Source organism: Triturus cristatus, chromosome 5_2 (genome assembly GCF_964204655.1).
Source record: "Triturus cristatus chromosome 5_2, aTriCri1.1, whole genome shotgun sequence".
In the NCBI taxonomy this organism is placed as follows: domain Eukaryota; kingdom Metazoa; phylum Chordata; class Amphibia; order Caudata; family Salamandridae; genus Triturus; species Triturus cristatus.
Window position 1 is genome coordinate 1,086,178,369 of NC_140588.1, and position 18,213 is coordinate 1,086,196,581.

The 18,213-nt window shown below is 48.7% G+C and overlaps 1 protein-coding gene across 7 annotated transcripts in view; it reads right to left on the reverse strand.

Annotated features, from left to right (window-relative positions):
• Positions 1-18,213, reverse strand: part of MED12 (mediator complex subunit 12) — a 956,599-nt gene that overhangs the window by 798,514 nt on the left and 139,872 nt on the right. For all 7 annotated transcript variants that reach the window (XM_085608424.1, XM_085608427.1, XM_085608421.1 and 4 more), the window contains one exon: positions 10,648-10,794. In XM_085608424.1, the coding sequence (XP_085464550.1) occupies positions 10,648-10,794 (147 nt within the window). The remainder of the gene's footprint in view (positions 1-10,647; positions 10,795-18,213) is intronic.

Consider the following 18,213-nt stretch of genomic DNA (forward strand, 5'->3'; position numbering starts at 1 on the left):
CTGATTTCGAAATGGGGTTGCCTTTATGTGGTGGAGAGAAGGAAACGAACAATTGTTTAGTCTTCCTGAAGGGTCGCGTTCTTTGTATGTAGTATAGTAACGCCCTTTTTACATCAAGTGTGTGTAAGGCCCTTTCCGCAACAGATTGGGGTTGCGAAAAGAAGACAGGTAATTCCACTGATTGATTGAGATGGAAGGGGGAAATGACTTTGGGCAGAAACTTCGGATTTGTGCGAAGTATGACCTTGCTGTGATGCATTTGTATGTAGGGTTCCTGTATGGTGAACGCTTGTATTTCACCAACCCTTCTAAGGGAAGTGATAGCTACAAGGAAAGCTGTTTTCCAGGTGAGAAACTGTAGCTCACATTTGTGCATTGGTTCGAAGGGCGGACCCATTAGTCGTGTAAGAACTAAATTTAGATTCCATACAGGGGAAGGTGGTGCCCTGGGAGGAATTACTCGTTTAAGGCCTTCCATGAAGGCTTTAATAGCGGGCACTCTGAAGAGTGATAAATGCTGTCTGTTTTGTAGATAAGCAGCGATCGCTGCTAGGTGTAGGCGTATGGATGAATATGCCAGGTTACACCTGTTAAGATGGAGCAGATAGCATATGATGTGCTGTATGGATGCATCTAGAGGGTTGATTGTATTATTACGGCAGTAAATTACAAATCTTTTCCACTTTGCGGCATAGCATGCTCTAGTGGTAGGACGTCTGGCTTCCATGATGATGTTCATGCAATCAGGGGGAAGGTTAAGGTATCCGAATTCTAAGATTTCAGGAGCCAGATCGCCAGGTTGAGCTGAGCTGGGTCCGGGTGCCTGATTTCTCCATGGTTCTGGGTTAGGAGGCATGGGGATAGGTGCACTTTTTGATGTGGTACCACTGATAGTTGTAGTAGCGTGGTGTACCACGGCTGCCTGGCCCACGTGGGAGCTACCAGAATGAGTGTGAGGGAGTGCTGTTGTAGCTTCCTGACCACTAATGGAATTAGTGGGAGAGGTGGAAAGGCGTATGCAAATCTGCCTGACCAGTTCATCCATATCGCATTGCCCTTGGACAATGGGTGTGGGTATCTGGCGGCGAAGCTTGGGCATTTTTTGTTTTCGTGGGTGGCGAAGAGGTCTATCTGAGGATGCCCCCACTGTTGAAAGAATGGGTGAAGAACTTGTGGATGCAGTTCCCATTCGTGTAGTTGTTGCGTTTGTCTGCTGAGCAGATCTGCCATGGTGTTTTGTACGCCTGGAACGTGCTGTGCCAGGAGAAAGATGTTTTGGGGAATTGCCCATCTCCATATGCTCTGGGCTAAGCGGGAGAGCTGGGGAGAGTGTGTCCCCCCCTGTTTTTGTATATAATACATCGCAGTCATGTTGTCTGTGCGAATGAGGACTGCTTTGCCCGAAATCTGTTTTTGGAAAAATTTTAGGGCTAGAAAGATCGCCAAGAGCTCCAGATGGTTGATGTGGAGCGATTTTTGCTGTGGCGTCCATAGACCTTGCATGGTGAGGTGTAGGAGGTGCGCTCCCCAGCCGGAGAGCGATGCGTCCGTTGTTAGAATCACCTGAGGAACCGGGTCCAGGAACGGCCGCCCTTTGGAAAGGTTTGTGGTGTTCCACCACTGCAGAGAGTGATGTGTGCGGCCGTCCACCAACACCAGATCCGTCAGCTGACCCTGGGCCTGGTTCCACTGTTGTGCTAGGCACTCTTGAAGTGGACGCATGTGTAGTCTTGCATGGGGCACTATAAAGATGCAAGACGCCATCATTCCTATGAGCTTCATGAACACTCTTGCTGGAAGAGAGTGTTGAGGAAGGAATGTTTTGCGTAAGGCTTGAATGCTTGTGATTCTGGCTGAGTTTGGATAGGCAATACCCTTGGAGGTGTCTATAGTGGCCCCGAGATATTGCTTTGTGTGAGATGGTATGAGGTGGGACTTTTGGTAGTTCACCGTGAAGCCTAGCTGGTGGAGCAGTTGGATGGTGCTGTTTGTATGTTGCACACATTGGTCGTAGGACGCGGCTTTTATCAGCCAGTCGTCTAGGTAAGGGAAGACGTGAATATGTTGACGTCTGAGGTGTGCTGCTACTACTGCTAGGCATTTGGTAAACACCCGTGGTGCGGTGGTGACCCCGAAGGGGAGAACCGTGAATTGGTAATGTTGCCCGTCCACCACGAACCTGAGGTATTTCCTGTGAGAGGGGTGTATTGGAATGTGAAAGTATGCGTCTTTCAGATCCAAGGTTGTGAGAAAGTCTCCCTGACAGAGGAGCGGGAGGACTTGTTGTAGGGTGACCATGTGAAAATGGTCTGAATGTATGTAGGCATTTAGAGGCCGGAGGTCGAGAATGGGTCTGAGGGTCCCGTCTTTCTTTGGTATTAAGAAATATAGGGAGTAGACCCCTAGATTTTGTTGATTGACGGGGACCTGCTCTATAGCGTGTTTTTGGAGGAGTGAGAGTACCTCTTGTTTGAGCAGTGTGGAATGTTCTTGAGACATTGGACGGTGCCTTGGTGGGATATTGGGTGGGGTAGATGTTAGTTCGAGACAGTACCCTGACCGAATGATTTGGGTCACCCATTTGTCCGATGTTATGGACTCCCATGTGTGGATAAAGTCTTGTAGTCTGCCCCCGACCGGAGTGGGATGGTTTGGGGGGAGCGGAGGGGAGTCATTGTGCGGGTGGGGTGGCAGAACGGGTGTTGTTGGTTTTGCCCCTGCCCTTATTGTTGTTGCCTCTGTAACCACCCCTTTGATTGCCCTTTGAAAAGGTATTTTGAGGAGGGGACTTGTAGGAGGTAGAGGCGTTATCGGTGGAGGAGCCTCTGCCTGTGCCACGAAAGGACGAGCGTCGAAAGGAACGTTTAGAGGCTTGTGTTTGGAGTGCCCCCATAGACTTTGCTGTGTCTGTGTCCTTTTTCATCTTTTCCAACGCTTCGTCTACCTTTGGCCCAAAGAGAGTTTGCTGGTCAAAGGGGTGATTGAGTATGGACGCCTGGACTTCAGGCTTGAACCCTGAGATCCTGAGCCAGGCATGGCGACGAAGCAGGACGCTTGTATTTATGGCTCTAGAAGCAGTGTCGGCTGCATCGAGGGCACACTTAATGGAGGTGTTTGTAATTAGTTTACCCTCCTGTATCAGGTCATGAGCCTTGCGCTTGTGTTTTTCTGGAAGGTGCTGCATAAGAGCCTCTAGTTCGTCATAGTGTGCTCTGTCATATCGCGCAAGCAGTGCTTGTGTGTTTGCAATGCGCCACATGTTTGCAGCTTGGGAGGCGGTGCGTTTACCAGACGCGTCCAGAAGTTTAGATTCCTTGTCTGGCGGTGGGGCTTCTCCTGAGGATTGGGAGTTAGCCCGCTTTCTAGCTGTGGAGACAACTAGGGAATCTAGGGGAGCAGGGCCCTTAATGTATGCAGGGTCTGTGGGTGCCGCTTTGTACTTCTTCTCTATTCTAGGGTTCAGTACTCTGGCCCTGACGGGGTCTTTGAACACCTCTGTAGCGTGCTTGGTGACACCCTTAAGCATGGGTAAAATAGAAGTGGATTTGTCTTGTATGTCAAATGTATCCAGTAGGAAGTCTTCTTCCACTGGTTCACTGTGCATGTCCACCCCATGGTAGTGTGCTGCTCTCTGCACTAAATGATGAAACCCTAAGGAGTCCTCTGGAGGAGACGGCCTGGATGGGTATAGGTCGTCCTGAGGTATATCTGGTATATCAGGGTTATTGTAATCCTCCCATGGGTCTGGGGTCCCTGGTGGAGTGGGATCCATTGGGGCGTCCGCCGGGTAATTGTCCGGGTCCCCGTCATCCGGATCTGGGGATGGGGCCGGATCGTAGTGAGGTGGAGGTGGCGGAGACCTGGGAGGGGGAGGGGGTGGAGGTGGTGGAGGAGGTAGGGGAGGCGGTAGTGGGGAGGGCACTCTGAGGGGAGAAGTAGCAGAGTCCTTCCTTTTGGGTGGAGGAGGAGGAGCCGGAGTATCAAGGCGTCTTTTCTTGGTAATTAAAGTCAAAAGCCCAGTCTTTGGATCTTTGGACAGAGTCTTTTGTAGAGGGTCTGGTGTAAACAGAGCCAATGGTGCCGGATCGTCTGTCGGCACCGGTGATTTCGGAACCGAGGGTTTCGATGGTTTGTGTGCGCCATGCTTTCTTGAGGTCTCCGGGTGTTTCGGCGTCGAATGAGGTTTCGGCGCCGGGGCGTCGGTGCCGACAGATTTGTGTTTGTGTTTGGTCGGCACCGAGTGTCCAGGCTTCGGCACCGGTGGCTTCGGAGTCGAGCTGGATATTGCTTTCTTCGGTGCCGGATACTGTTTTTCGGCACCGGGCGTCGGCGGGCTCGATCCCGAGCTGCCGTGAGACTTTGGAGGCTTCGACACCGGGCCCGTAGGTGGGGTGATAGAAGCTTTGGTTTTGGTTTTGCCCAGGCCGGCAGGCGAGGGAGTAACCTGAGTCTCTTTGGTTTTCGGCGCGGGGGTGGGAGGGGGCATAGTACTCACGGCCCGCTGCGCCGGTGTAACGTCCTCCACGTCGGAGTCGTCGGCCTCGGAAGCGCTGACGACGTCTTCCTCCTGCTCGGTGTGTGTTTGCCCCGAAGCTTCGGCGCCGTCTCCGAAGATGTCCGGTGGAGCTGCAGAGGATGAGTGCGCCATGGTGCGTCGAGCTCTTCGATCTCGGATGGTCTTCTTCGATCGAAAAGACTTGCAGGCGGGGCAGTCTCTAGCCTCGTGTTCTGGAGAGAGGCAAAGGTTACACACCTGATGGAGGTCGGTGTGGGGAAATTTAGACCCACATTTTGGGCACTTTTTGAACGGAGTCCTTTCCATCGGCCGGGACCGGAGTCGAGGAGGGCCCGAAGGCCGGTGCCGATGTACGGGATGGAGAAAGTGCTGCTTCGAGAGATGAAGATGATGATGAAGAAACTCGAAGAAACGAGGATTTTCCGTCGAGGCTGGAACCGTAGAAGTTCGAAGCCGGAGCACGAAGTATCACATCCGAGCCCGATGGCGGAAAAAAACAATCTGAGGATGGAGCCGAAGCCCATGCGCAGTACGGACCGAAGGAGGAGTCACCAAACTCGTGACTTCCAAAGACTGTCCAAGAAGAAAAACAAACTGCAAACATCCGGGCCCAACACCAGATGGCGATCTATGCTAAGTGTACAATCTGCAGCTCATATGCCTCGAACATAAGTGTACTGCAAGTCCAAAAACGCTATCCAGTCTCCTGCATCCAGAGCTGAAAGGATCTCAGCTAGATTGAGCATTTTGAACTTGTCCATACTCAAAAAGGCGTTCAGCGGACAGAGATCCAAAATAGGCCTGTAGTCTCCATCCTTCTATAGAACAAGGAAGTAACACAAGTGTCATCCTTCTTCTTTCACAAGTCCGATATCTGCCCGATGGAACCCTTGGACAATAGAAGGTTAACGTCATCACAGAATGCACCTTCAAAAGTTGTTCCATTGTGAGAGGAAGGTGAGGTGCAGAGGAGATGAAGGGCAGGGTACAACCCCTTTGAACCAACCACCTCTAACACCACCTGTCCAACGTGATGAATCTCTGGGTGAGGAGAAAATGCAGTATTCTGCTTTCTTTCAGCCAGACAAGAGCATGAGAGAGCAAACTAAAGTGGCTTCGTGACAGGAGCAGCATGGGAGGAAGAATTTAAGGATTGTTGTCCCTGCTGATTTGAAAGGGTTCTACCGGTGACATGTCTGCAGCTGCGAAAGGACTGGGTCCATTGATGCAGGACAGGTTGGGAGGGATGGCGATGTCTGTGACCTAACCCCTTTGAATAGCCAGATAGAGGAAATTAGTTAACTGGTATCAATAACCACAGAGGTCATACTGTGGGGGGGACTCTGCTTTAACAGTTCCAGAGTTCCCCTTACAGCTTAAAGGCATCGAAGGGCATGTCCATTAGAGACGCCTACACATCTCCAGGACACTTAGTCGATCTCTTTCTGGCATGGCCAGGAGCATGATGCTGGTGCGATGAACTATGCAGATGGGAGTCTGTAGTGTCCAGGCCAGCTCAGAGCACATACATGCCTTCATCTTGATCATCATGTAGCCATTGGGCCAATGAGGCACTTCGGTCCCCCAGGACGGCTGCCAAGATATCACTGGCTATATCCCATAATGACCGGATGTACCTACCTAGAATAAAGTGCATTTGTAGATCTCAGAGCTACACTTGCCAAAGAAAACATTCTCTTCCCGAAACCATCAAGCCTCATCAACTGTCCAGAACGAAATTCAGACTGCTCTTACTTGTTAATGCTTGAACAATTAGGTTCTCTGATGTAGGATGCTTGGCCAAGAAGTGAGGGTCAACAGGAGCCAGTCTACGTCACCTACACCAGGTCAAATGACTAGCGACTAAGAGCATGACTTGGACCAAGTAGCCATAACGGCCCAATTACGGCTCCAAGAAAAGGCAATAATGGTCCACATTTTCATTTGTTTTCGTCTCAACTGTGGGCAAGTGCAATTGTATTGTTTCAACTCCCCTCTGAACCCCCACTGCAAACAAAACACTTTCCTCAGTTGGTGGCCCAAGCGGACAGTCTAGCTCTGGGAGAGGGGTCATGCCCACTGGTTTTTTGTAACTCTAAATACAATGCATCAGCAAATGGTCCCCTTCCTCATCATCAGTAGTGTCATTGGACTCCTGCACTGGGTCCAAATCGGACCCGAAAAGATAGAGAGCCCTCTGCGGATACTGGCATTGATTCAGATGTTGTATAATCACTGTTTGTGCTTTTGTTATTTTATAGCACGACAGGTCTGGAATCAGTGCGGGCCCGGTAGCGGGACCAGAGGGGGCAAACCGCGGTATAGGCAGAAGTCTGTCTGGACAACCTGCAGTGCGGTTAAGGCCCAAAGGTGCACCAGAGAGCTGAAATTGCACCAGAAATCTTCAACATGGCCTCTTTGAAGGCTGTTATTTGGTGTTGAAGACAGTTTGCAAATTGTGGGATTGGTGCGGATTCAGGAGAAATTGGGAGACAGCAATCGTTATCACAATACCCATGTGCAGTCTTGCTAGATTTTGAGTGGAGGGATGGTGTGGAGTCCCACTTGGCCTTCTTAAGCTTATGACGAGACACTGACTTCTATTTACTTGAAGACTTCAAGCAGGAAGTGGGTTTTCGTCAAGTGCGACCTCCTGCTTAGGGCCACAATCTGGCCAGCAACCTAGAACAGAGCCTCTTCTTCAACTGGACATCTTCATATTTTTAACTACATAGAGTCCACCAACCGGCATACCTCGTACAGGTCCATGACAGACATCTACTTCCTGCAATTTTGACACTAATAACATTCCCAAGGACACTGTGAAACAAAACTGAAGTCCCCAGAAAAAAACCAAAATTGGGAGTGGAGCTCCAGATCCACGTCGAAGGGCATATAAATGATATCAACATACAGGGGTGGCACGCATATGTGGCTCTGCTACGTCACTTCTGGGAGCGTTACAGTCATCGCAGAATCATACAGCACCTCCTACTGGCACAGGGAGCACTGTTGGAAGAATTCTCCGGATCCAGTCCGGCACCTGGTGATATGCTAAAAGCTGAGGATTCTGCGGTCAGAAGTATTCATGAGGAGTGGTTTTGATCTAGGAGAATAGGTTTGGGCAATTTTCAGGAATGCCATTTAAGAGAAAAAGGCACATAGGAATGCAACTTAGTAGGCTCCCTTCCGACAGAGAAGGCATGCAGAGGAAGGACACATTCCTGGGCTTTGACTCGCTTTGAGGCTCCCATTGTTCATGGGGTTCTAGGATCAGTGAGTATTGCTCTAATGAGACTATCAGAAATGTGAAAGTCTTCTGCCTTAGCCAGAAAAGTGAGACCTTGATAACTTCAACTGCCAAACATTAGTGGGAAATATATAACAAGAAAGGAACAGGGGAGGGAAAACAAAGAAGTGTGCTGGGAGAAGACGGTTAGGCTATTGACAAAGCACTGCTGGTACTACACTCTTCCATGGACGTCAGGAAGAGGAGACCCAACGTGTTAACCCCTTAGGGTGACAGCGCTCCTTAAGTCCCCTAAAGCCTCCAGCTTAGCTAAACAATATCAGCTAATGGCTAGATGGTCCCAGTGCAATATTAGTGTGGGTGTTAGAACTGGGGGGTCTCTAGTTGGCTGAGGTAGGTACCTTAGTCCAAATAGAGACTCTTGCTTGTAAGTCAGGGAAAGGAAGGACACCTTCTCGGATAGCCCCTGCTCACCCCCTCGGTAGCTTGGCATGAGCTGCCAGGCTGATCTTCAAGGCGAATGTGTAAAGTATTTGTAACCACGCTCTCAGCAACCCAATGGTAACAGCACAAATGGACTCCACACGAGTTTCATAAAAACAATTATATGATTACGTAAAAAGATATACAATGAGATCACACGATAAAAATCCAACATATGCATATTTTTTATATTTCACCAGGCCTCTTCACCTCCAGGGGCTACTCATCCCCCCTACACTCCATATGCAGGTCAGCCTGCTGCTGTCTCACCTCCTCCCCTGGGTCAAGACATTCCCCAGAGCCTATCACATTCAAATTCAGACAGTCAATCCACAAACAGGCAGAGACACACAGAAATGTTAGAACACAAAAACCCAGCCACTTCTAAAAGAGTGGTTTCTAAACACACAATGCAAGAACCACCTTCACAAAAAGATGTGTTATTAAATTGTGAGTTCAGGCACACTAAACTTCACCTCTCCATCTTAAGCCTATGGGAAGATAGGCTGGAAACATTACACAGCCTTCCCCAGTCTGTCCTATGGGCAAGATGGCCTTTCAACAGTGAAAAACGAAATGGAGAGTATTTCACTGTTAGGACATGGTGCACACCTCAGTACATGTCCTACCTTTCACATACACTGCACCCAGCCCAGGGGGGTACCTTCGACCTACCATTGGGGTACCTGATGTGCCTAAAAAGGGAAGGGTAAGGCCTGCCAAGTGGGTGCACTTGTCAGGACAACATGGCAGTTTAACAAACTGTGCACAGGCACTGCAGTGACAGGCCCGAGTTCTCTCTTTAGGGCTACTTGTGTGGCTGGCACAATTAGTGCTGCAGGCCCACTAGTAGCAGTTGCATTACCCGCCCTGGCACACACAGTGGACTTTACTAGTAAGGCAAACATACCAATCATTGACAAACAATCACCATTACACTTTACACAGGGAGCACTTGCACTTTGACACTGATCAGCAGTGGCAAAGTGCCCAAAGCATCTAAGTTGGCAACACCATGTCAGAAAAAAGGTCTAAGGGGAAAGCAAAACACTTAGGGAACTTTAGCCAAAAAGGGCCACGTCCAATAGTGGGCTTTAGTATGTGTCTGCTATCAAACTCCCTTAAAGTGTTTGAAACTAGCTTACACTCTGCGAGCATCCGTAAGGCGTCTCAAACTGCAGACATAGGGCTTTTAAGAAATTCACCCCTAAACTCCTTAGAATCCCTATGCAAGATAGGAAAAACTGAGGCTCTGAAAGCTTACCCAATGATACCACCAGGGCCCCAAATGTATCAAAAGGTTCTATAATGGGGACTCATCTGAAGGCGGGAGGGGTTCCAACCCAAGCAATCACCTTCTCCTCCCTGGAGAGAAATTCCCAACCAAAGCCCTGGGCAACATCTGGGGGACACACTTGTCACCTGGAAAAGTAATCCAAGTAACTGAACAGTCAGTCAGGAGGGAAAACAGCAACTCTAAAAATTAAAACGGACCAAAAAGAAGAAAGGTTTTCCTCTATGTGACCAGGCACTGAAGCTCCACCCCACAAAACCACCCACAATATATCAGCCATTCTGCAAATCACTCCCAGTAACTTCCTCAGAAAGCACTTTAGAGATGAGTCAATGCTCAGGACTCCTCTTCTGCAGCCACATAGGCAGTCCCCGATTACACTCGTCTCAGGAGTCTGACCCTTGTGAATAATCATCGTCTCACAGTTTGTTGTACGGAATTTAGTTTTGTAGTGTTTTTACACTGTGTTCTGCATTAGAAAGAGTGCCTAACATTGAGTAGGGTTTCACATGTCAAGGAATGGCACTGTGCACACACAATCGAGATGCATTATTTGACTTTACGAATGCCTGTTAGCTCAGGCACTGGATGGCAGATACAGATGCTGTGTTTATCGACTCCAGAAAAAGATCTTTCACCTCCCCAAGCTTCAGAAGAGAAAAGTGAAGGGCCCTAGTTGGAAGTGGGGGCGGAGTGTCACATATGGATAGTGGGAGATAGTATTTATGCTATGTAAGCAGAGCTCCTAAAGATATAGTGCTGGGGAGACACAAGTTTACCCGATACAAACTCACAAACTATCCTCTCCGCAGTTTGTCAAAAGGTTTTGTGCACTGAAGCCATGGTAACTGCTTTGTATCTGAGGCACATCACGGTTTTCACTATGCATGTCATGTAACAACAGAATGAGTACTTCAACGCAGTTAGGTGGTGAATGTTAAAAGCCCCAAGGTATACACAACTAACATAGTTTAAAACAAGTAGCCTGCAGATCATGTTAATCCTTCAACAATACCCTTCTGAATTTCTAGGCAGCAATGGGCAGGTACAACTCCAATGAATAGTCAAATGGGGTCCAAGGACCTTAGGAAATATCAAACTCACCTGCTGTGTGAACGCTGTGTTGCCCCCTGGCATGGGAAGGCTGGAAGGTGCAATGGGCAGGTGGTCTAGTGGAGAGCCAGTTTTGATTCGACTGTCTGTCAGTGAATAGTGCCAGACCAGCGCACTTGGGCAACATAGTACAATACTCTGAAAGAGAAGAACAAGCAGTAGTTACATTATCTGGCCAGGGCAGCTACATCATACTTCAGGCTTGTGAAATGTTGACATTCATAAAAGGAAAACAATAATAGTGGCGATGGTTAAAGGGTGGTACAAGGTGGGGCTTGTGTAATGTTTCAAGATAGTAATTAAGTCTTCCATACAAATTCAATGAGATCGCTCCATTTCATGCTGCCATGGATCTTTAATCAAAAAGAATTGAAAAAGGAACACGACATGTCATCGCGGGGTGAATTACATACTATTTGTATGAAAGATGTCTACACATGAGAAACAAAGTCACAAGTAAATAGGTTTTCCTTAACCGGCACAGAACCATTGAGTTATCGGTCTGTGAACAGGTTTCAATTTTTTAGTTCAGAAATTTGTATTGAGTTTTAGAGAAACAGACAAAAAAACAAATATATTAACAGACCCCAGGGTAGGCCCCAATGAACAGATTTCAAAGCTGGGGAAGCAAGTTAAATTGTCAAACTCCATTTGACCATGTAATGTTTGCTTCACTCACAATTCAGACCACGTCCAAGATCCCGAGGGCCCACAGGGCTAGGCGCTCTGGGAGATCCTTTACTCTTCTGACAGCTAAACTTTGGAATTCGATTCTGCCATTCCTTCGTTTTGCTCCCTCGGAGGAGATCTTTAGGAAAGGCATGAAGAAGCCACCTGCTTAATGCTTAGGTCGGTTGTTTAGGATGCTAGTCTGTTATCTAGGGTGGTCCTGCTGTTAGTGTCGGGATGCACCCGCAGAAGCAGCCGTACACTCTACAAATGCTATTATATTGTCATTTATAGTCTGACTTGGAGGTAGCATCTCTGTAATTATAACGCAAAGTAAAGTTCCCAAACAATTCTGAGTGTGTACGGCTATTGGACTCCTACTATTCTAGGACTGTTAGCCCATTTTTTGGGAGACTAACGCTTGCCAGAACTTGGAGAGCTATGCGCTGCCAAATTAGGACGACTAATGGGAAACTCCTTTAAGTACTGATAGGACACAGACAACTTCAGTGCAGTGTTTTTTCAAGTCTCTATTCGTAATTTGTAGAGTACAGAGGAGGAGATCTAGGCACCTTCTGCACATAACGTCTGTGAGAAGAAGGTCAACATCGCAACAAAAAAGATGAAGGCTCACAAAGTATCGGTGTTACAACAAACAATTGATGGACGGAATGCTGACAATGCAGACATTCTCCCCCAGTCAAGAGATCTGGGTTAAATCCATCGTTCTTTTGCCCACTACGCCACCCCAGTTCAGACATGGCCATATGCAAATCAGTCTTGACCCTGTGCCTCATGGGAACAGTCCAGCCCGAACTGCCAAGCCATGTCTTCCCTGGACCAGAATCAAGCATCCTGGGACCGGTTTCTGGCTATCAGCCGTCATCAGCCAGGATAGCTTGACTCCAGTGGCGTAGTGAGCACGGGTCCCACGTCTGGGAATACCCATCCCACTTAGGGCGAAAAGCGTTACAACAAACAGTTTAGCCAGAAACCGGTCCTAGGATGCTTGATTCTGGTCCAGGGAAGACATGGTTTGGCAGTTCGGGCTGGACTGTTCCCATGAGGCACAGGGTCAAGACTGATTTGCATATGGCCATGTCTAAACTGGGGTGGTGTAGTGGGCAAAAGAACGATGGATTTAACCCAGATCTCTTGACTGGGGGAGAATGTCTGCATTGTCAGCATTCCGTCCATCATTTGTTTGTTGTAACGCACAAAGTATCGGTAGCAGGAATCACAACAGAAATGAAGACACAATCTTCAACCCAGAGGGAGGTAACACTCCAAAATCAGAAAAGGCAGATGGCAGTCACTCCATCCTGACAGGCAGCAGAAGGCCTTCCAAGAAAATGTAGGCACCAGCCCATCATCTAGCTCATTCTCACTAACCTTACCCCGACTGAGGACAGAGCGTCGCACTTAAGAGAGATTTGTTGTGAGCACTGCTGACCTTATTCCATCTCCTGGATGTTCAAAGAAATATCTGCCCATGGGCAGCACAAGATGATTCAGGTCCACCCAGCACAGCAGTTTAAAAGTTTGCCATGCTCCTCTGAGGGACTCACACGGCCATCCGGCAACAACTCACTTTCAACACAGCTGACTTTGAACCGCAAGGACTGCAGTCTGAATCCTACAAGGTCTTCCTACCAGGACTCCTTGGTCCTCAAAGAGGGTGAAGGGATCTTGGTTGCAGTGTCGACATACCACAAGGTCCTCTCTCCGAACTGCCCAAAGTCCAGTCGTCAATGGACTACGATTTTTGAGTAGCGGCTTGAAGACTTTGGGCAACCAACTTAGCCCAGCAGGCTTCTTCAGCTGTTGTGTCCCTGTGTTGCAAAAGTAGGCCAGTCTGCGGGCCTTTGGATTCTCTGGGCTTGACTGGGCACTGGAGACAACTCCTCTTTGAGCAGGACATGACAGGCACGGTACCTCTCTTTGCTAGCCAGCAGGTGCAGCCTTCAACAGTGCAGCCTCTCTTCGCTGGTCCCTCGGTGCAGCAGGGCAGTCCTCCTTCGGTCAGGGGTGTCCTATTCATCTTCAGAAAATGCCCTCAGTGTAGGATACGGTTGGTAGCTGTGAGAAAGTGCCATCTTTCTTGCATGGTATGCCCCCACTTTTTGCTGAATTGCTGAATGTACTTTGACTGAGTGTGCCCTGGACTCCTGCCAATCAGGTGCCCAGGGCCTATGTTCCTTCCCTAAAACAAACCAAACCCCAATTGGCAAACCCTGGCCACATGTCAGGCCATAGTAAATGGTACCCTAAGTACCCAGGGCTTTGTGACCTCTAAGAGCTGCAGCACACCTTCTGCCACCCTTAGAGGCCCTGTACCCTTACACACACACACTGCCTTTGCAGGCTGAGTGTTTGTGTGCAAAACCAAAACAAAGTCGACATGGCACACATCCCTATGTGACATGCCCATCACCTACACTGCCATGGCATCAGTCACCCCTCTAGCTGGGTGCCCTATGCCAATGGTGTGGGCACAGGAGCAGGAGCCCTGTGCCCCTACAGTGCCCAGGTCAATTCCTAAGCCCTGTAAGTGCAGTGCTGCCATTTAAGAGTACATGGTGCTGAGAGCTCGTCAAACATGAGCTCCACAGCACCATAATGGCAACACTAAAGACTGGGAAGTTTGGTATCAAACTTCTCAGCACATTAAACCCACACTGATGCCAGTGTGGGATTTAATGTACCCAGCACCCCAGAGGGCATCTTAGAGGTGCCCCCTGAAACCTAACCTACGAATCCACGTCTGCTCTGAGGCTGCCTAGGCTGCCACCCAGCAGACATGTTTGCTGGACCCCTGGGTAGGAGAGCCCCTGCTCTCCTGGTCCTGCAACAATGCACATCCTGGGCGAGGTGCCAAATCTCCTCCCCCAGGGTGGGCAGGGGGAAGCTTCAAAGGCATGCCGCCTCTGTGAGCTTCCCCAGGCCCCTGCAACCCCCACTCTGGCGGGAAGCTTTGGCCGGAAACCCCAAATAAGGACAGGGGATGTGCCAGCCTGCCAGCCCCACCCCTCAGGTGGGGGAGGCGAGGTGAAGCACATCTCCAGGCTCTCGCCATCTTGAAGATGGGGAGCCCTACCCTATCAGGACTAGGCTACTGCCCCCCTCCCACAGCAGAGGGGCAGGATAGGGGGTGTACCCACCCCAGGACGGGGACCCATTGGTCCCTGCCCTTCACCTACCTGTAACACCCCTAAATCTAGTATTTAGGGGCACCCTGAACCTTCCTTCCCCAGATTCCAGATTCCGAAATTACAAGAAGAGCGAGAAGAAAAGAAGACCTGCCCTGCAGCCGCGAAGGAGAGGGAGACACCAACTGCTTTGGCCCCAGCCCTACCGGCCTGTCGACCTCGAACCTGCTCCTGCTCCAAACCCGGCATCTCTTGTGGCCAGCAACCTCAGAAACCCAGGAGGACCTGGCTACCTTTGAACTCTGATCCCCTGGGACTCCCACGAGTAGAGGCTCTACTCAGAACCTACCTTTCACCCCTGGCAGCAGCCCGGAACCACGATCCCAGCCCACTCTGCACCAGCCAAGCCTGGCCAGTGCCGGAGTGAACTAAACCCACGAGGACGACCCCACGGCGACTGTGACCCCGAGTCCGGCACCCAAGGACCCCCCTCGACAATCCTGAAGAAGCCTGCAGCCTCCGAACAGTGTGCCACCCCAACCGTGATCAACAGAGGGTAAGATTTTCCGACACCAAAAGGCACCCCTGCACCCGGCGCCCCACGGCCCTCTGTGTCCAATCCCGGGGTACCTACCTATCCTCCAACTACCCAACTTACCTCTCGAAGTGGTGGTGGCACCTGAAGAGTCCTCGTCCCCGAGCCTGCAGTCTTTTTCCAAACCGGAGATTTCCCATCGAAATCCATTGAGCGCCCGAAGGCTCAAAAGCCCTCTGCACCCAGCTGCCCGAGTGGCCCTGGTAGTGAAAACTCTACACTTTCCTACTTCCCCACTTGCCCTGAGTAAGTGACCAGGAGCCCAGCTCCCACAGCCGCGTGGCTTGCCAGACAGCAGCCACCAAACAAGGCCCCCCTATCCCTCATAGGATAACATTGGGCCTAACTCTCTGCACCCGGCCGCCCTAGAGTCGCTGAGTGTGAACCAACTGTACCTACCTGACCCTGGGAGACCCCCGAGTCTGTGCCCAGAACCTCAACTCTGCCAGTCGAGTACTTACCCTTAAACCGCAAACTCTATTTTCCTCATAGGGTAACATTGACTGACTTTTTCCTGAAATTTCTTTTAAGTGTGGACTTTTCAAATCTTCAAATATTCACCAAAAATCAGCCGAGTGACAAAAACGAATTTACTCACCTGCTCTTAGGTGAGTTCCCAGTGCTGGATCTTGGTGCCCAGCACTGACTCTGAAAAGTTAACTCATTTTTCTTCCATAGGAAACCATTGACTGTTTTTCTGTGAAATTTCTTCTAAGTGTTGATTTCTGCAATTTCTAAATATTCTTCAAAAATCGTATAACATTTGAAAACGTAATTACTTACCTGTTTTGGATAAAGGTCCCAGTACCGAGTCTAGGCATCCAGTACTGGATTACAAAAGTAACGATAACCTACTGTACCTATAACCTAAATTTTCTTCCATAGGGAATCATTGATTGTTTGCTCTGAAATATTTTCTAAGTGTCAACTTTTAAAATAGCTAAATATTAGTTAAAAATCATTATAGAACCAAAGTCGACTTTCAACAACTGATTCTGAGAACTGACCCAGGACTGAATCTAGGATCCAGGCCTGGAATTACAAAAGTAATCTAAAAAGTAATCTGTTGCATATAACTTGAATTTATCATTGAGCTCAATGTATTGTGTTTAGAAATAGAGTTGCCTACTGCAACTACTTGTAACTGTTTACTAAAAAGTCTATTGCATATACAAAAGTATTTTTATGAAACATCTCCTGTCGAGAAAGTATATTTTAATTCCAAGTGTTGGTTCTAAAATAAAACAAGCATATATTTTTTTTTATATACAAACCATTGGCCTAGAGTTCAGTTATTGAGTGTGTGGAACTATTTGCTGACTGAGTGTGTACAACAAATGCTTTACACTGTCCTCTGGTACTGCCTTACTGCTCGACCAAGCTACCACTTTAGAGAGTAAGGTTATATCTAACTTTAACCTCTGTTAAACCCTTGGGGTCTGTGGACTCTGTACACCCTGTACCTATTAAGGAACAGTATATACAGAGCCACTTTCTCACAGTAGCCAATGGGATACCAGGTTCCCTCACTCCTGATGATCACTTCCTGGGAAGTGTGGCATCTGCCTATCTCAGGATGCACCATTCTGACCACTCCAAACATGGCAAGACCCCCCTCTTGACAATCGGAGCCCCTAATCCACCCCCAGAGGTGTGGCTAACAAGAGTCACTGCAAACAACTGTTTGACAACTGCCTTCTCCACGCCTGTCCCTAGGTGTCAGCCTGTCTACCTAAACACTAGAGAATCCCCTCTCGCAAGTGCTTCTTATTTGTTCTCCAAAGGCGGCTTCGCATTTGAAGCTTGCCTTTTGAGCTAACATCTGTGGGGCTTCCTGCCTCTGGGAGTTAACACATTCTACAGGGGCAGGCCTCTATTGTTACCTGCCTTGGGAGTCGTTAGCAAGTTTCCCCAGGAGGGCAGATGCTGTCTGCAGGACAGACCCCAAGTACAACAGTAAACTAGCACTGGAAACCTGGGGCAACTAAAGTGACACTTTGGCCACCAGTGAGGTTTGGGCTTTGTCATTACCTTAAATGGCATGGTCAACTTTGCTGTTAAAAAGGTCATTCCAGTCTGCAGTGGTAGACTGTGGGCTATGTTTTACCTTGTCCCACTCATGGTGGCACAACAAGGTCTGCATTCCCGGGAAGGGGAGGTGGAGTGTGTGTGTGGGGCATTCTAAATGACAGGCCCTGGGACCATATACTGGGGACTTAGAAGTAAGTTAGGTTATGCCAATTGGGGACAAGCCAAATAAACATGCACCATTTTAATGGTCAAAGCACTTGCACTGAGCCCAGCTGCTTCAAAAATATTACAACTGTATCTAAGGGTGGGTGTGTGGTGTGTGGGTGTGTGTATAGTACGCTACAAAAAGCCAGTTTCCTTACACAAACATCTAAACAACCTCATTTAAACACTGAGGCTGGGACTCACATTGTAGGAAGCTGGGTTTCTGTTGACGTAACTCCCCACTTTTTGCCAGATTTCTGATGCACTTTGACTTGTTGTGCCCTGGGTCCCTGCCAATCAGGTTCTCAGGGCCTGTGTTCTTTACCAAAACTGTAACTTTGTACCCCCAATTAGCACCTCTCTGGCCACATGCAAGTGCCTTTTAAAAGGTACCATGGGTACCAAGGGCACTGTGACCAAGGAAGGCCTCTAAGAGCTGCAGCAAATATAGTGCGGTTAGAGGTCCTGTACCTTAAAACACACATTGCAGGCTGCGTATTTTGGTGTGTGTATATCTATATATTTTTTTCTCTCAACAACTCGCAATAGAAGCTCCCTGGAAGGGAATCACAGGTGCAGACCTATTAGAGTGCCAGACAGTTTATTTAGTAATTATCCCCACCGAAGAGGTCAGGACGCGTTTCGGCCGTCACAGCGGCCTTGATCACCTGACCACGCCATAGTGCAGGCCCGCTATTTAAAGTGCATGTGCAGACAAATATACAATAGACATGGAAAACATATTGAAACATCAGGAAATTCCATATACAAACAATGCGTTGAAACGGAAATTCAATTTTTGCAATTTCATACATTAAATCACATTGTAACTGACAAATGCAAGCCTAAATGCCTATGATGTTATCAGTAGGAAATATTTCACATATATCTACTTCCTTAGCGTCAAGA